General features: G+C 37.4%; 1 protein-coding gene across 3 annotated transcripts; it reads right to left on the reverse strand.

Moving 5' to 3' along the window:
• Positions 1–1,996: 1,996 nt before the first annotated feature.
• SYD (P-loop containing nucleoside triphosphate hydrolases superfamily protein) lies at positions 1,997–22,407 on the reverse strand. 3 transcript variants are annotated; one of them, XM_086233792.1, is made up of 36 exons: positions 22,284–22,382; positions 22,040–22,076; positions 21,328–21,442; positions 21,147–21,208; positions 20,369–20,454; positions 19,439–20,263; positions 18,857–19,032; positions 18,311–18,477; positions 18,144–18,208; positions 17,263–18,018; positions 16,944–17,119; positions 16,371–16,468; positions 15,736–15,921; positions 15,401–15,581; positions 15,126–15,320; positions 15,009–15,052; positions 14,678–14,734; positions 14,340–14,436; positions 14,081–14,253; positions 13,780–13,993; positions 13,523–13,648; positions 13,323–13,412; positions 12,380–12,496; positions 12,220–12,300; positions 11,901–12,008; positions 11,616–11,785; positions 11,220–11,298; positions 11,047–11,121; positions 10,804–10,901; positions 10,609–10,716; positions 10,012–10,069; positions 9,648–9,881; positions 8,224–9,535; positions 4,925–8,124; positions 4,007–4,747; positions 1,997–3,474 (listed from the first exon to the last, which is right to left on the reverse strand). In XM_086233792.1, exons 3-36 carry the CDS (start codon positions 21,430–21,432, stop codon positions 2,155–2,157), a joined length of 11,580 nt encoding a protein of 3,859 aa, XP_086089918.1. In that variant the 5' UTR covers positions 21,433–21,442; positions 22,040–22,076; positions 22,284–22,382; the 3' UTR covers positions 1,997–2,154. The 3 variants fall into 3 exon arrangements, with proteins under 3 accessions (XP_086089918.1, XP_086089916.1, XP_086089917.1); XM_086233790.1 differs by having other exon boundaries at positions 4,007–8,124; XM_086233791.1 differs by lacking the exon at positions 22,040–22,076 and having other exon boundaries at positions 4,007–8,124; positions 22,284–22,407.
• Positions 22,408–25,389: the final 2,982 nt, after the last annotated feature.

Here is a 25,389-nt window from a genome sequence, read left to right on the forward strand (position 1 = left end):
CAAATAGCAGCCCTCTTACATAATTACCTAAACATACATGCATCAAATTAACAAGAAAGTCAAATTACACTTGTTAGTCCTTACTTTAGTCCTCGTGTTTTAACAAATTTCAATCAAATATCAATAGTTTATGTAAGTTTGCAATTAAGGCCAAATTTTAAAATTTCTTTCAATTTGATTGAGACGTTTTAAATCATAAAAGACTAAAATAAAACGTAACCTAGATTACGAAGACAAAAGTACAAATTAACTTAAAAAGAGAAAAAACTATAATTTGACTCCCAATCAAGTTGGCAATGCTTAGATAATACGTTGGTAGCACTGCATTGCTAAAAGCCTAAAATGTTGCCTCTCGGGGGCATGTTAAATTTTGACAGAATAGTGGAGTTAGACATAGATCCCAAGTTGCAACAAATTAAAAATTTATGTGGTAATGTGAAACCAGTCCAATAGTATGGGGGGCATAATGTAAATATCCTTTGTTTTATAGGCGCACAGTCAAAGGGTTTGCGTGTCAATAAAGTAGGATGAAGTAAAAGGGTAATAAGTATGCCAATAAAGTACGACGAAGTAAAAGGTAAGTGTGTCAATAGACTCAGATGGTGACTTCATCATATGTTTTGGTTGTTTACTTGTGAGCTAAAAAAATGATCATTTAAGTGGCCAAAAACAAAAAAGAACATTGACCAAAAAACCAAAAAAACGATTTGTCTTAAGCTTAAATACACTTTTTGTTTATTTCATACCGCGAAGGTTGCAAATTTGCAATCAAATAAAAGTCTTATGTTTGGAGGAGATATAATTAAGAGATAATTAAGATTAGGTTTTTTAGAAAAATAGTTTTTACATAGAGATTGGGGGTGTTCTAAAATTTAAAAAAAAATTCTTTTAATTAATAATAAAATCTTTCTCCGATTTGAAGGGTATTTTTTCCTATTTGAAGGGTATTTCCCCTCCTAGGGTATAGAGTGGGCTTTGTAGAGGTTACATGGTAGGTTTTAACTCCGAGATTTTGAGCGAAGCTCAAAATCTTGAAGTTAAAACTTAACATCAAGCCGTCAAAGAAGAAAAATAAAAGGACTTAATTAAAAACCCTAAATTACTACCAGTCTTAGTCTAAGAAATGCTCATAAAATGGACTGGACTTTAAGTCTCCCAATAATTAATTCTAAAGGAAAAAACTTGCCTATACGGTTGTATATACTATTTGTGTCTATCTTTCTCTTCAGATGTAACATGTGATAAGAAATAAACATAATATTGTATACACTTGTTATATGAAAGTCTTTTTCATCCTAAAACTTTTCTGCTAAGATCAAAATGAAAAACCTAGTATCAAACTTGTAAAATTTTAGACACACATTGACTGAATTGTCTCTCTAGAAAAAATTTTGTGAAAGGTTTTATTATACTTTACCCACTTAAACTTTGAGCTCAATCTCATTTCATCACATAAAATTTTTTTTGTTGCAATATACTTCCTCTAACTCATTTTATCTAAATTTTTGTTAAAAATAAAGATGTTTTGATCTTTTCAAGTCGGTTTTTCATTGTGTCAAAGCATGTAAAATGTAAAAAAAAACACTTTTATTTTTAACAAAAGTTTAGACAAAATTAGCTAGAAGTAATACATTGCAACAAATTTTTTATTTAGGTGATAAATTAACACAATTAAGTGGTGAAGTAAAATTGAGCACAAAATTCAGGTGAATAAAATGTATAAAAGTCTTTATGAAATGCAGAAGAAGAAAAAAAAAAAAAAAGAACTTACATTAAACTTACAAAATTTCGACCCTCATTGACTGGATTGTCCACCTGAGCAAATTATACGAATTACAGAGAACCCGATTTATGTTCCAAATGTTTAAACAAAGGAAGAGACAATCAGGTTAAGAAACTGTTAGCTGCTGACAACGAAATTCAGCTTCAGGAAAACAGTTAAAACCCAATCAGAGAAGGCAGCAAACCCAGAAAGAGGCCATGACAGGTAAATATGTGGAAGACACAAAGAAGTTATTTATAAATGCTATATCTACATAATAACTTGATATTAAATAATGCCCTTTAGAAAGGGCAAATCAATCCTTAACTACTGAATAAGTTAATAATGCATTTATGCTCTAACAAGCTGTACAAAGTTCTATATTCATACACTCACTCAACTTCAGGCCGTGCCACAGAGCTATCAATTGGTCCCTCGGATGATATCTTTGCATTTTCATCCTCTTGTGCTGTTGAAGATGGCCGCAAATCCACTTTTTCAGATTCATTTTCTGACGATGTCCCAGAAACCTGAGAAGCATCACCAACTTTAGCTTCAGATTCTGACTCTGGTGATTTGGAGCTGTCTACAGGCCCTGCCTCAGGTAAGCCTTCAACACTATCAACCCCCGTGGTCAAGGTAATCAGAGGCTTATCCATGTTTTCAGACACATTTTCTTGCAATGTCCCACAAGCCTTAGAAGTATCACCAACTTCAGCTTCAGATTCTGACTCTGGTGATTTGGAGTCGTCTACAGGCCCTGCCTCAGGTGAGCCATCAACACTATCACCCCCCTTGGTCAAGGTAACCAGAGGCTTATCCATGTTCTCAGACACATTTTCTTGCAATGTCCCACAAGCCTTAGAAGTATCACCAACTTTAGCTTCAAATTCTGACCCCTCTCGTGATTTGGAGCTGCCTGCAGGCCCTGCATCAGGTGAGCCTTTGACACTATCACCCCCCATGGTCACGGTGAACAGAGGCTGATCCATCTTTTCAGACACATTTTCCTGCAATGCCCCACAAACCTGAGAAGCATCAACAAATTTAGCTGCAGACTCTGACTCCTTGGGTGATTTGGAGCTGCCTGCAGGCCCTACCTCAGGTGAACCTTCAACACTATCACCCCCTATGATCAAGGTAACTGCAGGATGATCTATTTTTTCAGACACATTTTCTGTCAATGTTCCAAAATCCTGAGAAGCGCCACCAACTTTAGCTTCAGATTCTGACCCCTCTGGTGATTTGCAGCTGCCTGCAGGCCCTGCATCGGCTGAGCCTTCAACACTATCACCCCCCACGGTCAAGGTAACCGCAGGCTGATCCATGTTTTCAGACACATTTTCTGGCAATGTCCCACAAACCTGAGAAGCATAACCAACTTTGGCTTCAGATTCTGATTCCTCTGGTGATCTGGAGCTGCCTGCAGGCCCTGCCTCAGATGAGCCTTCAACACAATCACCCCCCATGGTCAAGGTAATCAGAGGCTGATCATTGTTTTCAGTTGTAATTTCCAGCAGTCTCCCAAAAGCATTAGAAGCATCCATCTGAGAACCCTTTTCAGCTACAGATTCTTTTGATCCCTCCGGCGCTACTGAGCTGCCAACTAGACCCTCAGATAGGCCATCTACCTTTTGCCCTTCAGTCGCTACAGAGGATGCAGGCAGATCAATGTTTTCTGAAAAAGCATTTTCTTGCAATATCACGCCAACCTAAGTTACATGGATATGACATAAACATTAGTAATGAAACTAATAACAGTTCAACTTTGCAACTGTGTCTGGGCATTCATGTGCACATGCATGGGAAAAACTAATTAATATCATTCACACTAAAAGACATTACCTTTTTTTTCTTTTTGAACTGAAACAAAACATTACAGTTATATAATTCTGTTCTGTAGGAAGTCTAGTGATGAATTAGGGTGGTTTTTTTTTTTATCCTATTTTTCCATTTGGGGAGGGGGGTTATACTTTTGCACACACATTCACCCCCAGTTGTCTGATTTAACACTTTGTAAACATAATTAATGCAACATATTTAAGTTAGTCCTCTCTTTTTTATTTTTCATGATTTGGCTCTCCATTCTTAGTTCTATCTTGGTATAACTTCAAAGTTCTATCTAATAGATTTGACTCCAGTAATTTTGATACTAACAAACCTACAGGCTTCCAACATCAGTTGGGACCAATTTAAAATGATTTTAATATTTGTTTATATTAATTCGCAGTGAATCCAACCAACCTGGGATGTATCCAAATGACCACCCATCTCGGGTTCAGAAACATTTAATTCGACCTTTGGTGCTAAGCTGCTTAGTGGATTCTTCTCGGATAAGCCTTGGATCTTTTCTTCTAAATCCACACCTTCTGGAAAATCCCCACAATATCTGGGCATCTCCATTTGATGGTCCGTTTCATCTTCATTACCATTTAATTCCTTCAATTGTACCGAGCTGCCATCTTGACCCTTCTCAGAAGAGCCCTCAATCTTTTCTTCCTCTTTTGTCAAGAAAGATGAAGGTTCCACAGTTTCTAACATATTTTCTTCGAAATCCACACTTTCTGATACAGTACCTTCTGGAAAATCCCCACAATATCTGGGCGTCTCCATTTGATGATCCATTTCATCTTCATTACCATTTGATTCCTTCAGCTGTACTGAGCTGCCATCTTGACCCTTCTCAGAAGAGCCCTCAATCTTTTCTTCCTCTTTTGTCAAGAAAGATGAAGGTTCCACAGTTTCTAACATATTTTCTTCCAAACCCACACATTCAGATACAGTACCCTCTGGAAAATCCCCACAATATCTGGGCGTCTCCATTTGATGATCCATTGCATCATCATTACCATTTGATTCCTTCAGTTGTACTGAGTTGCCATCTTGACCCTTCTCAGAAGAGTCCTCAATCTTCTCTTTCTCTTTTGTCAAGAAAGATGAAGGTTCCACAATTTCTAACATATTTTCAGGTACAAACACACCAACCTGAGAAACAACAATTGTATCAGTAACTAAAGCTTCAGATGTTGATTCTCCCAGTGCTATTGATCTGATAACATGACCCTTTTCAGATGAGCACTCGATCTTTCCTTCAGTAAGTGATGTGGAAGACGAGGGCGCAATAACACTTTCAGATATAATTTCAGGTAGAAACACGCTAACCTGAGAAACATCCATTTGAACATCGACTTCAGCATCAGATCCTTTTGATTCTCCCAATAAGTCTGAACTCCCACCTGAGCACTTCGCAGATATTCCAACAATCTTTTCTTCCTCTACCACTGGTACTGGACTGCCAAGTAGACACTTCCCAGAGGAGTCCTCAATCTTTCCTTCCTCTGTCACTAAAGAAGATAGAGGAGAATCTAAGCTGTCCGTCACAATCATATGCGGTAAAATCTCAGCAATCTGAGATGAAACATTTTGAATATCCCGTTCAGCTCCAAAAACTTCTGGCTTCCCAGTAGGGACTAAGCTGCAAACTTGACCCTCCTTAGATATGTTGTCAGTCGTCCCTTCCCCAGTCGCTAAGGAAGATGAAGGCAGATCCATGCCTTCTGATATAATCTTCTCTTGCATAGTGCCACAAACCTGAGATGAATTGTTTTGAACTATTACATCAGCAGGACCTTTTGGCTCTTCCAGCAGTACCAAGCTACTACTGGGTCTCTTCTCAGTTGAGGCATCAAACTTTTCTTCCCCTGTAACTAAAGATGAAGGAAAATCAATGTTTTTTGGCAATTTAACATCCATTTTAGCATCAGAATCTTTTGGTTCCTCCGAAGATAGCAAGCTGCTATTTTGGCACTTCTCAGATGAGGCCTCCACCTCTGGTTGCTCTTCCCCTAAGGAAGATGACGGCAACACTTCTGATTTATCTTGTAATACAAAACCATCATCCTCAGAAACAACCAATGCGGCATCATAACTTTTGAGGTCTTCTAGTGCCATAGAGCTGCCAACTGGAGCTCTATCAGATGAGTCATGAGACTTGGCTTCCACCATTACCAATGAATCTGAGGGTAATATCACATCCGGTATTTTTGCAGATGCACAATCAAAATGAGAAATTTCCATTTGATCACCCTCAGAGTTGTCCACTTCCATGTTGCAACCATCCACCCTACCATCCCCAATCATTTCAGTTCCCTGTTCCAATATGCCCTTTTCAGAAGGAATCTCATGCATAGTAGTATCACGCCCTGAGGAAGTATCTGCAGTTTCAAAATCATCAGTCCTTGAGGAGATTTCTGGATTTGAAAAATTAGCTTCACCAGAACAATTAGCAGCTTCAGATTCTGTTAAAGGCATGTCAACCTTGTCCCCTCCAAAATCAAGATTTGGCATTGCAGGAATAGTCGTGGAATTTTCATGGCTTATAATATCAAGAGAAGATTGTGTACAATCTTCTGAAGCAGGCCCTATCTTTCTTCGAGGGTTATTCTCAGCCATGCCAGGAGGCTCCAAATCCTCTAAACCCACAGACAAGGGTGCACCCCCTCCAGGACAAATATTTCCAAATGTTGTGGATACAATGGTTTTGCTATCATGAAGGGAAGATTCTTGAGACTCTTTCAACAAAGGCTCAGTTTTGTCTACGGCACTTATTTCAGTCATTTCAGTAATATCAGGAGCGACACTAGAATGATCTGGAATTGCAGAAATAGGTGAGGTGTCTTTAGAATGATCACCAACATCATCAAGCTTGTTTGAAATTAGGGAACAATCAGGTTTGCTCGCATCACAAGGAGGGGATGTCGGATGCCCTTTAACATAAGGCTCAATTTTGTTTTCATAAGCAGCCGTAGAAGGAAGACCCACCACAACTGACTCAACAGGACCCCCAGGAACAGGAAGGGTCACACCAAGATGAAGACTAGTATTGTCAGTATTCATGGAAATTGTGGGACATTTATTGCCACTTAAATCAACAGAAGAGGATTTAGGAGACTCTTCAGGAAAAGACTCAGTTTTGTTTCCAGAATTTCTCCCAACCACTTGAGGATGCTCAAAAGTATTTGAGGATGCCAAAGATGAACTTACCTCACTGCCAGAGGCCCCTATACTGGAAGTAGGCATATCAACATCTGGAGATGGTTCCTGAGAAGGACAGTCATCCCTTTCCCCACCAATGTGAGCCATACACACACTCTCCATTTTACTCTCCACAATAGAGTCACCAACAGGAATTTGTCTTGAATCTGCCAATTTTTCAGTGGAGCCTACAGTTGTCTTGCTTTCAGGTTGGTCCACATTAGTGATGCGAACATTGGTTTCATTCAAAGTAGGAGCTTTCTCCCTCTCCCTTTCTGTATCAACCCCAGTCCCAGAATTTTTTTCATACTTTGCTGGAAGGGGAGCTGCAGATTCCACAGTTGGCACAGTAGAATTTGCTTTATCCTCCGAACCTTGGTTTTTGGGCATGTCCACAGGAGTCTTACTTGACAAAGGTACGCAGGAGGAAACCCTACCTTCTCTTCCAAAAGATTCAGCAATTTTAGATTTTGGCAAACATGTTCCAGAAAAGACCTCCTTCATCACACGAGCAACATCATTTACATCAGCAGTCTGGATACGACCCAAAGCAGAACTCTTATCAGAGGCTCCAGCAACACTGTCAAGAGTTGAAGATAAGTTTGTAGGCTGCTTATTTTGGGTAGAATAGCTTAACTGCTCTTTTCTTTTTGGATCGTGACCAGCAAAACTGCTAGCCAAATGCACTTGACCGGTCTGGGCTTGAATAACATTTGTCAGCTCCTGTCCATCAGTACCTTGCTTACTTCTCAGCGCAAGAGACTTACTCCCCATTGTATCAGCAGACGTATTCTGTAATTGGAAACTTAATTTTGGATCCTGACTAGCTGGACCATCAGAAACAGCAGGTAACACGGGAGCCTGCTTTTTTCCCCTACGACGAGGTGCTTCTACTCTGCTTGAAGTCTTTCGACCTTGCTTTTTGACTTCAAGGGATTCGGAAGGGCAAGGAGGAAGAAGAGCAGGAGGAACAGAAGGATGAGAAGGCATTGACTGAGAGCTTGGTGCGATCTTAGCAACATGATATTTTGTCTCATTGGTGCCTTCCATGGCAGTAGAACTGGGAAAGGTATCAGCTGAAGGACTAAAAGTTGGAGTCGCAGTTATCAAAGTTAGAATAGCTGGAAGAGCTTTATCTTCCAAAATCTGGTCCTTAATCACCTCAGGGAAGGTCTTATCTGATGCAGGAACAGCTGCTGAGGCAGCACCTTCATTTCCCGAAACATTGTCATTCTTAGGTCTGGATGAGCAATTTTCAGGTGAAGCCTCTGTTGTCACAGAAGCAACATTGCATACAATAGCATTTTGGCTTTCTCCTGATGCAGGACCTGCACAATTTTAAAATGTCTCAATTTACGTAAAGAAAATTCCATGTTGATTTCAGTCGTGAAAAATTCTTTAGACATGCAAACATGCACAGTATTTACCCAGGGATCTCAGAACAGTGTCATGCATCGTAGATGAGCTTGTTGCCTGCTTCTCTTGGGCTAAATAAACTGAATTTTCAGTTGATTTCAGATCCTGACCAGCTAAACTGTCAGCCTCTTGCTTACTTCTCACAGCAACGTCTTTGGTCCCAGATGAATCCCCAGGTTTATCCTGTGGATGAAGATTTGGTTTCATATCCTGACCAGCCAACACATCTGTAACAGCAGGTGGTACTGGTGCCTGTTTCTTTCCCCTCCGCCGAGGTGCTCCTACACCACTTTGAGCCTTCCGGTTTTGCCCTTTAATTTGCACGGGAACAGAAGGGGAAGGAGAAGATTGAGATAAGGGAGCAACGGATGGGAAAGGAAGGGTTGGCTGAGAACTAGCTATCGCAACACCAAATTGATGATCAGTCCCATTGGTACCTTGTAAAGCAGCAGAACCAGGAAAAGAATCTGGGCATTGAGCTGCAGAAACAGTTCCACTGATGCCAATGGCTTGACTTTCCAACGGATTCACAGATGTGTTCTGTGATGGCTCATTTTGTTTTGGATCAGGACCAGCTAACCCACCAAAAACACCAGGTGATATTGGTCCCTGTTTCCTTCCCCTACGCTGTGGTGGTTCTAGTCCACTTTGAGTTTTCCGACCTTGTCCTCTTACTTGTGTCGATGGAGTAGGGCTAACAGTGGTCATTTCAGAACCAGGAGTAACAGAAGGTTTAGGAGCAGTTGGCTGAGAGCTTGGTGAGGCCACCATACCAGTATGTTGTACAATTCCACCAATACCCTGTAGATTAACAGAGCCACGTAATGATTCAGGGCCGGAGTTTGTTATAGAACTAGTCACCATTCCTCTCTGCAACCCAGCATCCACTTTGACAGTTAAAGAAGGCACTGTAAGAACAGTTGTAGTTGGGGATTGATCTAATGTTGCCCTTTTCGGCCTGCCACGGCCTCGTTTAGCTGGTGGGGTCACCTCTTTACTTTGCTGCAACTGCGGCTGCTGCAACTGCGGCTGCTGCAACTGCAGCTGCTGCAACTGCGGCTGCTGCAACTGCGGCTGCTGCAACTGTGGCTGCTGCAACTGCGGCTGCTGCAGTTGTGGCAGCTCCACAGAAGGTGGTGGTACGTGTGGTGCGGGTGGTGCAGGAAGTTCTGTTTTACAAACAGCCAGCACAGACCCACTGTCATCTTTTGGCAAGTTTGCTTCTGTAACTTCTTCCTTTGGTTTATGGGGGGAATCAGGTGAGTCAGCCTGACACAACTTTTCAAATTCTTCTTCAGTCCATTGCTCTTCATATGAACGCACCTAAAAAAAATGAAAAAAGAGGGTTCATATTCAATTAGACAGCTTCACGGTAAAAGAAACACGGGCAGGAAGAATAAGTTTGAGGAACAAGAATCAAATTTGACAAACAAACCTCTCTTGCCCGTTTTCCCCTTCCATATCGTTGCATATCAAGTCCCCCAAGAGACACACCCTTCCGCTTTACCCCAACATTAGAAATTACAACAGTCTTTGGCACGTCATCATGTATCCTATATACTTCGCAGAATTCGTTCAGGTCATCGTCTGTAACTAGGCGAGAAGGCAAGGGAGGCAGATTTTCAGAACTATCCGTCCCTTGTATGCATACCAACTTCCTCCATGTTGCCTGCAAAATTTAGCTTTTTCAGGAGTTATCATATAAGAGAAGTAGGTAGCATGTGAAATTTACAAGGATATTCATGCCATGTAAAACCAAAGAGACAGAGAGCACTGGGTGCAAATGATTAAGTGAATACCATCTCTTCTTCTTGCCTTCTTTTGTCGACTGATTCAAAGACATCAATTTCTGACTCACTGCAAAGAAGAGAGAATCCTTGATAATTCAATTTCAAAAAGAAATGTATTTTCCTTTATTTGGGAGGGGAAGTAGCTTTTCAAATGAATCAAAGTATTGAAAACAACCAAACCAATGACAAGAACAAAATCAGCCAAGACAATAAGGGCTTTGCATTTAACATCCCTAATAAAAATTTTAATGCTTTCTGATTGTGAAATTCCCAGCCCTAATGAGTTTGTAGATAATTTTACGCGGGATAAAAAGACAACAGCAAACTCATCTGCTTCTGAAAAACAGTAAAAATTACCAAAGACCAAGCAAAATGGTGAGATACAAGTTGTCTGCAGTGTAAGAGCTCCTTCGAAAAGACAACTTAAAAATTAAGAAGGATGTTTTCCTCTATTCAAGAAATCTATAGAATTGTTATTCTCGACTATCATGCACATGTTTATGCTGAAACAGGAATGAAATGGTTTATGTAGCCTTTCTCATTTAGATGACAGGGTACATTAAAAGCAACACAGATAAACAACAAAAATCATCAAACTGTATCTACCTGCGAGCCAAGAGATCATTTAAAGCATCATCATCTAATACAGGTGCAGCTTCCTCTTTCTTACACTCACGCAAAAGTGACTCCAAATATTCTCTTCGATCTTCAGCACTGTGGTAAAGCAATTTTCAAGGACAATTAGGGAACTGCTGTAGAAAAGCATGCAGCAGAGTTTAGCTCAGCAAATATCCAATTTACCTTGTATTGTTGTCAAAGAAACCGGCAGTAATGCTCTGATTAGCAACTCCCAGTTTGTGTTCAGCTGCAGCTCTGACTTGTTCTTCAACAGTTTGAACCTTGTACAAAAGAAACAATTCAAGCAATTCAATACACAGACTTCCATATTGGGGATGGTTTAAGTTCAAGACAAACATAGATGCAAAAGAGTGTTTTATAGATGTACTTTATCTTAAAACATAACCCATGGGGGAAATTGCCTACCGTTTCAAATCGAAGAACAAGAACTTCCCTCTTCTGGCCAATTCTATGAGCCCTTGCCTGTGCTTGCAAGTCAACCTGAGAATTCACCAACAAAAAAACTAAACCAACTTTAGAATTGAAAATTTATAGTTAAATCAAAATAAAAATTAATGAATAGCAATTTCGTAAATTGCCTGTGGATTCCAGTCTGTGTCAAATATTATCACAGTATCTGCAGCTTGAAGATTTACTCCAACACCACCAGCCCGAATGCTATCAAGATACCACAAATGTCAGTACCATTTAGACTTGTGTGCACACACACATGCAGACACACATCAACACTAGTGAACAGCACATCAAAGATTCATATACTTTTTATTTTCTACTTGCTAATAACAGCGTAAATCAGGGATAAAAGAGGACTCAACGCTTTTGCCTACAAGTAAAATAATAGAGAGGGAAAAGGAGGAAGTCTAGAAACCTCGACACCTCCCAGAACTGATGTTCCAGTAACCTTCTGAAACACCTCACCAAGTAAAAACAGGGGGAAAAAAGAGGCCAAAAATGCACAAAGCATCAAGGATCACCTGAGAAGAAAGATAAAAAAGGGAGAATCCGGTTTATTGAACGTATCAATGAGGGCACCGCGATCACCCCCAGATGTATGTCCATCCAGCCTAAGGTACCGATACTGTTTATAGTTGAGATATTCCTCCATAACATCAAGTAGCCTAGTCATTGTGGAAAAGAAAAGAACCTGCAGATTGAATGTGTCAGTAATTGGCAGTCTAATAAGACTCATATCATATCCAAAAACTAGAAAATCTAAAAAAAGAACAAAAGCATAGTACATAATGAAAAGCCATCCATACCCTATGATCTGTTGCTTTTAGCTTGGGAAGTAATCGATCTAATGTCTCAAGCTTCCCACAAAGCCTTATAATTGGTGGCAGATAATGCTTTGGTATTAAGTTATCAATCTACAAGAAGCAATCAGATAAAGAGGTTTATCCACAGGAAAACTACTCAGCATAGAAAAGAAAAGAGAAATAAAAATTCTTAATTGGGCACTCTAGAAAAATAAAGAAGTCTTTGAGAGCACAAGGTAATAATAAAAATTATTTGCTTCTTCCTTCCAGAATCATTTATTTGAGCAAATAGAAACTTAAGATGAACAGGGAAAGAACATGCCTCCTCTGCATGAAGCTGGCTGAGATATGGATGATTGCATATATTTCGAAGCTCCATAACAGAGTTGTGCACTGACCGGGCCTGAAAACAATACGTGTATATTATAATAAGACACATTTTGGAGTTCCCTTGCCTTTATGAAAGTGAGGATTAAAAATACCTTTGAATTTCCAATTGTACCCAGATTTTCTTCTACCCTCTTCATCAACAGCTTCTGGTAAGCAGAAGCCTCACATCGTACAAGTCTCTCAATCTTTTCAGGTAGCTGATTCTCAACCTGGTAAAAATAATTTAAAATGCCAGAATATTAACATAGAGATTTCCAACATTTATAAATTGAACGAGTTATTAAAAATTAAAACAGATACTTCAATAAAACATTACTTAAGACCCCAGAAGCAATACATTTATATCAAATTTCCCAATGCAACATAACCCATAACAATCAAATACAAATAACAGATGCACTTTAGAACTCAAGGACACAGAGGTACAATTATAGAACAACAGGTCCTGTTCAAGAAAGGTTGTAAAAGCCAGATGCACTAAGCAACGAAAAGACTATTCATAAGTCCAGTACTATTGGAAACTAAACTCAAATCGATCATGCAGCATCACATTGAACATCAATTTCCATTGGCTATCATGACCAAAAAACCAGTCTACATGTGCCTTCCATACAAAAATAATGAAATTAACAAGTTTTTTGTTGTTCAGCGTCCATCTCCACAATCCTAGGACAGAACAAGCTAAACACTTTTAATGCCTAAAATGACTGACATATATGGAATTTCATGGAGAAGGCACGATGTTAACATAGAAAGTTATTGCCAGAAAGTTTTATGGTGACAATACATTTTCCTTGACCAGAGCATCTACACAAATGGATACACAATAAAGAATTCCAGAGTAATATAAACATGCACGCATGGGTATAAACGCATATATACATACATTACATGCATGCATATGTATGCAATAAATTACAACAAATCAGATTTCTAAAGCCACACAAGCACAAATGAACTCCAATATGTCAACATGTACTAAAAAACTTTCCAAATGGAAAATGCTACTGATAAGCGCAAAACACATTTACGAACCTTATGCTTCAGCCTCCGAAGTACAAACGGTCGAAGTACTTGATGAAGACGGTTTATGATTAATAGATTCTCCTCCTCAGAGAGTAAGGCCTTGCCAACATAAGCCAACAATAAATACATGAGCATTAGATTTTAATGCAACTGGAGCCATAAGAGTTTTTAAAACGTCAATGTGTCAAATACAACATTCCAAGGCTTACTTGATCAGCTGAGCTATCACCACTACTTTCAAATGGTTTGTTGAACCACTGAGAAAAATCCTCTGATGAATTAAAAATATTAGGCAACAAGAAGTTCAGTAGCGCCCACAACTCCTCAAGATTATTCTAATCAAAACAGAAGCATAAAAATTAATCAGGTACCACATTAATACACCAGCCAAGGAAAGAATATAAATTTATTACAAGAACAAGTGAGAAAAATAAATAAGAGCGTGCAAGAAAAGAGAGCCTGGAACCTGTAGTGGAGTTCCAGTTAACAGCAATCTGTGAGAACTCTGATAATGCTTCAACTCAGCATTTAATTTGCAGGAAGCATTCTTTATGCGATGGCCTTCATCAATTATTATATAATGCCAGTGTATTTTGCTCAGTTTAGGTCTGTCATGCTTATTCATCAGATACTCATATGTAGTAAGGAGGACATTAAATTTCTGTTGAACTATTCTTTCCCTGCAATATAAGTAACCTCTGAGTTTATGTACAATTATAAATAAAACACAAAAGGAAGAAAGTAACTGTTCAGTTTTTTGTGATTACTTGAATAGCCTACGCCTCTCCTCAGGGGGGCCAGCATAGACGATCCTATTAATGCTGGGGGCCCAAAAGTTAATTTCTGATTCCCATCCAGGTAAAACTGAAGATGGCACAACCACTAGAAAAGGTCCCCGATCATTTTTTGTTTCCATCAGGTAACAAATTAAAGAAATAACCTAAAAACATAACATGGTTTAGATTCGGGACATGTAAACTGGAAAAAGACTAAAGGGATTAGCGCAGATTCAAATTCACTCCCTACCTGCACAGTTTTACCTAGGCCCATTTCATCAGCCAGAATACCATTCAAATGATTATTGTATAGCGACACCAACCACCTTAATCCATTCATTTGATACCTGCAGGTCAAAAACTACTATCATTAAAAAAAAAATGAAACCAAAAGACCTGAATCCATGAGGAGAGAAGGCTAAAATGTAACAATATCACAATAAACCCCCCTCCCCCCGATAAGAATATCACTTTAAAATTGAAAGAAAAAAAAAAAAAAAAGATCCTTCTTTTTACCCTCCCCAACCCTTTGCCCACCCAAAGAACAAAACAGAAAAATATTATTACAGCAAAGCACATTCTACTCACTCTCTCAATTTTCCACCATGAAGACATGAAGGCTGCTCTGCGATGTTCTCTTTTATACTGCAAATACCAATGTTAATTGTAAGATACTTGGGTAGAGCATTTAAATCAGTATTATCAGGGAAAAACAATTTGTCAATTGACAGCCTCAAGACACCCAGAGTTTTATTTTTATAAAGAAATAGAACTTCCAACTTCTACCATAAAAAGAAATTTTTAAGAGGAAACAAATAAAAGAAACCAGAGGTTAGCTGAGTTCAGCCACCACTGAATAAATGTTACAAAGCGATGTGACATCAACAATAAATCTAAAATAAAGAAGCAATAGCTATACCTATGAGCCATCAAATAGTACTTCTCATTGCTCTCCATGTAATGCTGCAAAAGGATATAAAATAACAAAATGAGCGAGACCTTCAATGAAACTAAAGTGCACAAAGAACAAACTTGCCTTCGCCTGGTCGCTTTCATCTTCATTTTCAAAAGTAGGTTCACTATTGTCAGCAACACTTGCAGTTCCACTTTCATCCACATCATGCTCAAACCGACTTGCCAAAGCCTTTGCATCTCGTAGCTTGGATCCGAGCTTTTGAAGATATTTCTCCGTCTCTTTGAGAAGTTGCTTAACACGGTCAGATTTGGCATCCTATCATGAGTTCCAAAAATGTTATGCAAATTGAACGAATATAAGATGAAATCCTAAAGTCAGTAAAATTAAGAACATACCTGCACCATTCGCAGATACCCCTCCACGTCATTGATCTTCAATAAATTTATCTTTTCACGTTGGATCCGATCAATCTTCTCACGATGGAAACGCTCCTTTCTTTTGTGGAACTCCTTTACATATTTATTGAAAACCTTCCAGCGCTCTCTCTTAATTTTGAACACATCATCCAATCTTTCCCTGAAGTCCAGATTAGAAAGCAAGTCAAAATGCATGCACAACGCCCCAGAAAGCAGATGAACTAGGGGAAACGGAAGTAATGATTACCATAGATCCTCACACACATAAAATGCGAAAAATATTAGAAGGCACTGGACAAATACAGAATACTTACTTGTGAACCTCTATCTCACCAAAGAATTCCTTTTGCCTCTCCCGAATTCTCTTTTGTCGCTCTTCCTTCATCTTTTGCTCAAACTTTTCAATCTGTTTTATCCTCCTACCATGTCTGTGTTTCTTAAAAGATTTCACGCGGTCCATTTCAGTATTGATTGGTTTGAAGAAATCATTCAAAAATTCACTGCCCAAATGAAACAAAACTCGGTTTATGTGTCTAGGAAATAAATCAAATTTATACAGAAAATTTGCATTAGTTAGACTGTGAAGACCGAGATAAAGATATACTCCCTCTGTCCCAAATAAATGGTCCGCACTTTTAGGAATCCAAAAACTTTTGCCCACTGCCAAAATTTCAAATATTTCCTTCCACTTTTCCACAAGAACCTTAGTAATCTCTTTAATGACATTTGATATGTAGTACTTCATATTTTAAAATTTAAAAAGTAAAGAGTAACAATTGAATGTAAACGCATGAGCAGGTAGGAAAACATTAAAAAGTTCCTTAAAATTGGTAAGAAAGCATTCATATAGTTCCGTAAAACATTGCAAAATAGACAAATCTGTAAAGGGACAGAGGGAATAATTGGTCTCCACTTGGAAGCTCGATAGGATAATAGGATGATCAATAACCTCCGCAGACGACGTTGCAGCTCCAAGAGTTGGAGTTTTTTCAGTTCTATAACACTTTTGGTTTTTGCAGATATATCTTCAGATGAGCTCACATTTTCCTACAGCACAAGTAGTAAAATGCAGTACATGAGACATAATATCATATATAAGACAAAAATGGACCTACCAAACCATGCATCACGTTAAATTTATCTATTTGCAATGAAATGACTATACGTATATATGAAAGCACAAATTCAAGCACACAGGGACATCAAATCCAGTAAATAATTGAAACATTGTGTAAAGAAGCAAGAGTTAAGCAAGAATAGTCAGGAAAGAAGGAGGGTTAGTCCTAGTAGCCACTTTTTTAACAAACTTTTTACTTATCAAAAAGAAAGCTGCAAAAGAAGTCAAAGTCTCATGATGTGTAAGATGTTCTGGCTAAAAAACCTGACTGAAAAAGATAATAATAATCAGTCACCATAAATTAAACCCATAGCAATCACCAGGCAGGAATTATGTAAAAAAGATGTTCTGATAATAAAAAAGACAAAACAATTTTGAAGCACTACATAAATTATTCCAACGGACCTTTAACTTGTGAAAACTTGTGGCAATTTTATGCTTTGCTTTTTGTTGTTTGAGTGTCCAATTTTGTTCATCTACGAGCTTCTTTTTCTGCTTATCCATAATCCACTTCTCTGACATAGTGTATTTTGGTGAAATTGGCAAATCAGGAGAAACAGAGTTATCTTCCTTTACTTGTTCTGCAATAAAATAAAATAAAGTCATTTTTCAGTGTGTAAATGAATCAACTATGGATCATCTACACCACAACTACCAGAAGCAGCAAGATCACTACAAAAGAAAAAACTCTGGACATAGATTGATTTAAAGATAATGTTCTCACCCTGAGACACATGTTTCGGCATCATATGAGTATCCTTTGATGCAACTACTGTGTGCTGATCGTTGCCAATTCCAGAAATTGGTTTCCAACGATCTCTTAATGAAAAAGAAGCTAGGTGATTATCAGTATGTTGATTAACCAAAACACTGCTGTTACCAAGATTTTGGAACTGGCTGGATGTGTTATCTTTTCTTTCAGACACCAACTCAGGCTGACCAGCAGACACTGATAACAGTCCCCTGGAAACTTCATTTTGACTGCCAACTCCAGTCCAGCCAATTACCTCAGAGTTCTGTTTATTCATACCCATCAGAGAAGAAGCTTGGTTACCCCTTCCAACTTGCAAATGTCCATTTTCCATATTATCCACAGGATTACAAACAGTTAAACCACTCCTTACACCTAAAGAGTCGGGCTGCTGTGATGCCGTGGTTAGAAATGCCAGTGAGGCTGTCTCCTGAGTCTGTATTTCAGCATCTGTTTTCCGTGAAGCAAGATAATGCTTTCTTTCTTCTGCGGGCACAAAATTTTCTGAAAGTGGGACATTTTTTTCCTCCATTTTTGGGTTCTCAGTTTCTTTTGACAACGTGTCAGTCTCCGGGAATTTTCCAGTAGACAAGGCACCTGGAAGCATTTTATCAGTTTCCCTCTCATTGTTTAGTCTTCCAAGTGGCATAGTAGCATCAGAAATGTTATTTGGCTCATTTGAAGACTGTGTTTTTCCTTTATGGTCAATGAACTCTTTTCGAGGTCCATCTGTATTGCCACCAGAATTTTTATGAGTCGATACATCAAGGCTGATAATACAAAGTTACCACATTCCAGTGCTTTGGCAGTAAATGAGGAATTTTTAAAGAAAAATAAAATTACAAAAAATTTACCATCTTTAGGGAAAATGTTTCCAAGTGCAATTTCAAGATGAAGTTTCTTTGGCATCAAACCATTTCTGCATCCGGAAAACCACAACTTAACCCAACAAAGACAAAGATTTGAACTGGATAGCACCTTGACTAAAAAAGAATAACATTAAATTCAAAAGAAAACTAACCTGAAGGCTAAAAAGACAAGGCACTGCGCTCTGAGCTGTTTCAACTGTTGTTCCTTGAAAGGCATGCCAGAAGATGCAGGAGCTAGGTGAACTGGAGATTTACCAGTATCTCTAGGAGCTCCACTTCTCAGCATACTCATTTCTAATGCACTATTTTGTCTGCCAGCCTATGAACAAAACATTGTGTAGCAGAAGCAAATGAACACATACACAAAAACCTTCGAAGTGCAGAATTGCAAATGATTCTATGTGCAGAACTAATTAAAAAAATATATATATGAACTACAAGTATGAAATCAACACAATGTAAAATCATTCAAAAGACGGGCAAAGGGAGATGATAAAAGATTGAAATCACACACATTTGAGGGAGTAACAGAAATCATATGTATATTCCAGTAGCAAAAATGTTTTCTTTTAGTAGATCTCTTTCCTGATACATCATGTGAGAACACTAAAAAACACTGAAGTTTGGCATGATGGGCACGATTGAGCATGCCCTTGTTTAGCCTACAAGTGGATCCCATAATGGATGGAAATAAGTACCTGAGATATCTTATTTGCATCAGCTAATATGTTAGCATTTCCTCCATCATGCTCTGAAACTTTTCCAGTTGAGGGCAATGTGCCACTGAATTGCATTGGACTTGAGAATCCTGGTTCTGTTACTTGATATGAACTAGAAGCACCAGGCAAACCTCCTTGAATCTTGCCAAAAGAACCTGGATTTCAACCAAAATCATGTGAGCCTAAATTACTCAATGACCCAATAGATATTTGAGGAGGTTCAGCCTCCTTAATAAGATCAACACAGTTTGAATAATGACTTCTTTATGTAATAAATTAAAAATAATGATAAGAAAACGCAGAATATATCATTCGAATAGATAAATTTGTGCTTCAGTATAATTCAACCAGAGCCAACACTAAAGTGGATGTCAAAATCAAAATATCTCGTAGTAAGGGGATTCTTTAACGACATGGTTGTAGGTCCAAATTTTCTATACCAACTTATATCCTGGGAAAATCTGAAACATCCTAAAATTTTGCCATCTCAAAAACTCAGGTGCATTGCTTTCCAACAAGTTAATCCCACAACTTTAATAACAATATTTTCCAAATTCTTACTTGATCCAGGTGATGGAGCCATTGACTGCTGCATTGGAATTTCTGCTGTCATATTACCTGGGACGACAACGTTAGAAGAAAACCTGGGAACTTGAGATTTTTCAAATGGAAACCCAGATTTATTTTGATTCCACACACCCAAATTGGCGTGTGTAGGAGGTAGGGAAGCAGCTTGCTGCTGTACTGAGGCACTGTGAGTGGAGGAAACTTCCACTTCTTCAGGGTGTTTTAAATTCGGAGCCCGAGACATTGGATTGTTAGTGTTTGTCATATCCAACTGCTTTTCGATTAAATGTTGACCTTCTTGCTTGGGTCTTAGCATTGGTCTCATGCTTCCAGATAATGATGTAAAATGTTCCATTTGACCACTACTCGGAACAATATTAAAATTAGGATTTTCACCACCTTTAATTGAAAATCCAGCTGGCGGTTCAACCTTGTTCATCTTTCCCTTCCTTGTATTAACTACAGTGTTTCGAGTATCAGGATGCTGAGGGTTGTCAAGATGTGGTTCCGTAGGTACGGATGTATCTCCCCTCTTCCTCTTTGTGGTAGCCTTTTTAACATCCTTTCGATTCACCTGTTTGTCCCAGTTTGCTGTATCACGCCTTTCTTGTGACTGTGAATTAGCAGACCTAGAGTCTAAACTAGAAGGACTTTCATGATCGAAAGACTGATTACTGCGATGAGTTGCAGATCCTTGATAATAATCATGCCCAGTACTGGTAGGACCGACAGGTGGTCTGCTTGAAGAAAATGGGTCCATATTAGACATCTCATTTTCGGCCAAGCCTGCTTTGGAATCTTCAACCGCCTGAGAAGAACCTGCAGAAAAAATTTGCACAATTACCTCAAAATGACCAAAAATTGTAAAGAGCAGATTCGATTTAAAAAATAGAATTAACCTTAAAATGCACCTCGCAGAATTACCTGTTTGTGCTCCACCAGACAGAGGAAGGCGTGACTTCAAAGCTTCAATATCAAGACCGTGTTGATTAATAACAGTCTCCATGGCCCTTGGTGGATCAAGGAAGATAAGTTAGAGAAAATCATAAGAACCCAACCCCCCCTCCCCCCAGAAAAAGAAGAAAAAAAAAGATGATGGGGGAGGAAGACCCAATGGACAAGTCAACTAAGAGAAATCAAGCACTTGGGTTATTAAGTTGCATTTCTTCATAGCAACAATTGATATACAGAAAAAGAAAGAAAAACTAAGAGTGATAGGAACTATCGAATGAGTATTAAAACAATAGGTAAATTAAGAACAACTAAACCAGAAAACAGTTAATTTAAAAGAATGTTCTAAACTAAAGCAGTTTAATCATAAATTAATCCTATTTTCTACCACAAACAAATAAATAATTTAATGGTCTGACCAAATTATTGGATATAATTCAATTACCCTCATAGTGTGACATGAATACCCGAATAAAGATAAATGCAGCCTCATCGTCCATATAAATAAAGTACATAAAACAATACGTCCTTGTAAGCTTGATAAATTGATGGTATTAAATAATTAATTTCATGATCATAAGGATTTCCTAAATTCACCAACCCCGTCTAAAATGATAACAATGCAAGCGTATTTTTAAATTCTTTTACAGGTCCAAATCACTTATGCACTATTTCTTAAATTTCTGAAATAAGTCCAGTATTTAACAAAAATACAGTTAAATAGGGGGAATACATTATTATTAATCTTTACCTTGAAATCACTTGATATGGCATGGAATGCTCCTTCCCACTTGACTTCATGTGTTGTAATATCTGCATTTCTCAACAAAAAAAAAATGCAAATAAATACCTTGCATACATGTCATAACAAACAGAAGTTAACATAGGGGGAGAAAGATACAAAAAAAACTTTGAGAGCAAACTACACAAACCACATAAAGCTTTGTAGCAAGTTTGGCAGGCTCATCTGTAGAATCCTGAATGAGTTTGTGCAAAAACTTCGCTGCCTCCAACTCGACATTATGTGAAGATGCCATCTCATTTGAACTATCATGCCATTAGTGAAATCAAAGAAAAGGAATCAATAAGCATCCTCGTTATCACAGTCAAACTCTTAATACTCTGGGTAGGAAATTTGGAATCGGGAACGCCATTCACATATATGATAGAGAATTGCATATGGTTTTGTACTTATAGTAGTTAATTAATAGCTTTCAGCTCCTAATGGTTGAAAAAAAAAAATAGAGATCACATAGACAAACCTAGGCAATACACCTGCTTGTCAACATCTCAGCACTCATGCAATACATGTCTTACAAGAAAATAACTTCTCTCCCCATAAACTAATGAGAGAGAGAGAGAGGAAGCATTGATTTTATAAGGTGAAATAAGTGCACTTCATTTATGTTAAGTAAAACATCCTTAAAAACATCAAATGGCAGCTCTATACACTTTCTATTTGAGAAATGGATCAATTGGGTTGCTGTTTCTGTCTTCCATATATCTACTAACTAGCTCTTAAAATAGAACAAAGTAATACTATTATCAATTCAACCCAGTTTCAAATTTCAATTTCAACAAAAACCCTAGTCAATTTCAAAACAAGAGCACACAAATAACCCCAAAATTTGCCCAGAAAACTACCTTGGGCGCCTTGGCTGTTGTTGCAGAAAATTTGGAGCTGAAAAAATGAGTAAAAGATAGGCAACGCTTATTCAAAATCAATTTCATTTGCAAATTAGGTTTATGAACTAAGATTTCGTCTTTAAAAAAAAAATTGGTATTAGCAGACCCGTATCCATATCCGATTCGTTAGCGTTTTACGTTTGAGTTTGGAAACAGTAAAAAAAGTAAAAGCTTAGCTGCCGCTTGAAACGCGACGGGTTACCTAATCGGAGATCCGACCCGGAATTCGACGGGAACGCTGGTGCGAGCTCGTCAGCTTCATGTATAGAGCGAGAGAGAAAGAGCGTGCAGATTGTAAACCCTCGCCAACAAATGCAATTTGCTTTGGGGCCTTCGGTCTGTGAGTGACTTACCCCCCCCCCCCAAAAAGCCAAGCACGGTGGTCTCTCTCGCACGTGCGGACATATTTGCGTGCGAAACTTTCCATCAACTTAAATTACCATATAGCCCTTCGTATACCTCGATCAATAAAAAGTTTGATTTATAAAAACTTTTTTTTCCTTAGCATTAGCAAAATAGCAACACAAAAAATTTTAAAAAAATCTGTTGAAACATAGTTAGAATGTTAGATTATAAATTAATATAATTGAATTGAATGTTTTATGTTTTAGGTAAAGAAGTAGTGATTCCAAGAAAATCAATTTTGTTCGGCCTTTTGGCCCCCATTTAACAAAAAAAATATAATAATAAATATTGTTTACACTTGTAGAAAGGAAATAAAATGTTAAGAGAGAGTAATACTTTTGTTTTAAATTATTATTTTTTTAATTAAAGATGTAAAGAGAATATGACTAAGAGAAATGAGGAATGTCGATGACAAATGAGAGAGGTGACGAAAAAAATGACACACCAAACTAACACTTCAAAAGAAAGATATTGTTTGTTTGTTTTTTTTTTAAACTTTGATGTCTGGTTTTAAAGAAGAACAAAATTTGTAAGTGAGGGACAATTCAGTCATATAGTTCAGTACATATTTTTAAGTGTTTTTTGCAACTTTTAGAATATTTACGGTGCATGCACTTATGTCATACATTCAAAATTAATGGTACAAAATTTATATTTAGTAGAGAAAAGGTGAACTCATCAACATCAAATAGTCCAAAGTGTAACTGCATAATATAAAGTAGATATATATATTTCAGTTAATATTCACTTTAAGTTATTTTTGATTGTATATAATCTCTTTTAACGTAATCAAAAACACATTTGGCCAAAAAAAAAATCAAAAACAAATTCAAGCATACTACTAATGTGATGAAAGATAAAAGTTAACACGTATGCAAACAATTATTTGCACCTAAGAAGAAAAATAATTTTCTAAACAACTAAACCAACCGATGATAAGCCGCCACTCCAAAAGAAAAAACTCTCTTCTCTCCTCAACCTCTCCACAAGGGAGGGGCAACCCTTGTATTCTCACATACTGCTCCTCCCCTCGCCCTTATCTCCTTTGTTTTTCTTTTCCTTTTTTTGTGTTTTTATTTTTGTCTTTCGGGATACTCTCCTCCCAATAAGTGAGAGCGTTTCTATCTCTCTTTGGAGAGTTTCTCCACCTCTATTCGTGAGAGTGTTTCCGTTTTGGTTTGTTTTGTGTTTTGATGCTTTCAGGTTTTCTCTAGCGCTCATCACAAGGTGTTAGGGAGTCACTATTTTTACCGGTACCGATCATGTTTCCACCGGTTACTATTGCCACATCCGTCACTTTGCGCTATTGTCAGCCTCGACTTAAAGATATTGGTAGAATCGTGAACTCAAACGCGACTAGTTCACTAATTCATACAATGCCTCTCTGGCTCCGTTTGGTGGCTATAGTATCTGCCCGATGCTGATGTTATGAGATCTTGAAATTTCTGTGGATTTTTGTTTTCTTGTAAGCCTTTGGGCTCATATTTTGTATTATTTCTGCCTTTTTGACTATTTTAATGCAATGATATGCTTTATTAAAAAAAAAAAAAAAACAACCAATGATAAGTTAAGATATTTGACATGAAGTTAATTAAGCAAACGGAATATGCTATTTGTCTCAAAAAAGAAATTCTCAACTTACATGACATTCATATATTAACTCTAAAAAAAACTAAGTAATAAGAAGATAAATATTGTGAAATGAATTGATATCGCAAAAGTTGAGAAAAATAGGTAAGACAATAGGCATTTTTCTAAGCAAAATTATATTATTGTGAATATGTGTATTCAAACTACATTGATGAAGTGATAACCACTTTACTCCACAATCATTCTTGCAATCCCCTCACCCTTCAATGGAACAAAAAAAAATTCTTAATTGAATTTAGTTCATTCAAAATTTAGTCATTAATCCAAGATGACGTTTCATTTTCTCTTTTAGGGTTTTCTTTAATTCTATCAGTTTGAGAGATTTCTTCACACTTTTTGGATGATTTTGTTGAGATGTATGATGAAATTTGAGGGTCTCACCTTCTATCTCTTATTTTTTTTTTATGTACTTTGTATTAAAATATTCTATCACATGCAGGGCCAAACAAAAAATTTCATCACATGCATCCACATTAATCCCACATTAGAGAATTATTATTACATCGTTTACTTGTATTCATGGACGGATCTAGATTATATGCTTATTTTCTTGACTTTAAATTTTAGTTATGTATTTATTATCTGATGGTAGAGAGCAAATATTAAATAAATTCGTAACACTTTTTTTTATGCAAGTGGAGTTACAAAAAACTTTAAATTTAAATTACACAATCATAATTTAAACAATAAAAACAAGGGAAACATAAAATCTAAAACAATTCATACATTCCTCTTAACACAAAACAAGCAAATAGTACTTTTCATACTATAAAATAAAACTTAGCGAATTCCAACTTAGATCAAAACATGATGAAATAAACTTGACAAAAAATAAAACACGATATAGTAGACAAATATAAGAATAAAATTATTTGAATCATTTGAAGGGTCAATTGGTATTGATATGACTTAGAAAAAAACTATTTATGTTATGCTGTGAGACAAAGCTGATGAGCTAAGTGTTTGATAAATTGTGTTTTTATAAGTGCTATGAGCCTATGATTGTGAAATGCAATAGTGTTTGATAAATTATCTTTTTAATAGTTCAATAAGTGTAAAAATGCTTTCCCACACAACTTTGAAAAGCACCTCCACCTACTTCTTTTGACTCCCCACAGACACTTTATTTTGACCCACAATTTTGAAAAAAAACACTTATAACCAAAAACCTAAACCATCAAAACTTAATTTGAAAGCAACTTCTTTATACCTTACAACAACCCCAAACTAGCCCAAGTGATTATGTAGTGTAC

Source organism: Dryas octopetala, chromosome 2, assembly GCF_963921425.1.
Source record: "Dryas octopetala chromosome 2, drDryOcto1.1, whole genome shotgun sequence".
NCBI classification, from domain to species: Eukaryota; Viridiplantae; Streptophyta; class Magnoliopsida; order Rosales; family Rosaceae; genus Dryas; species Dryas octopetala.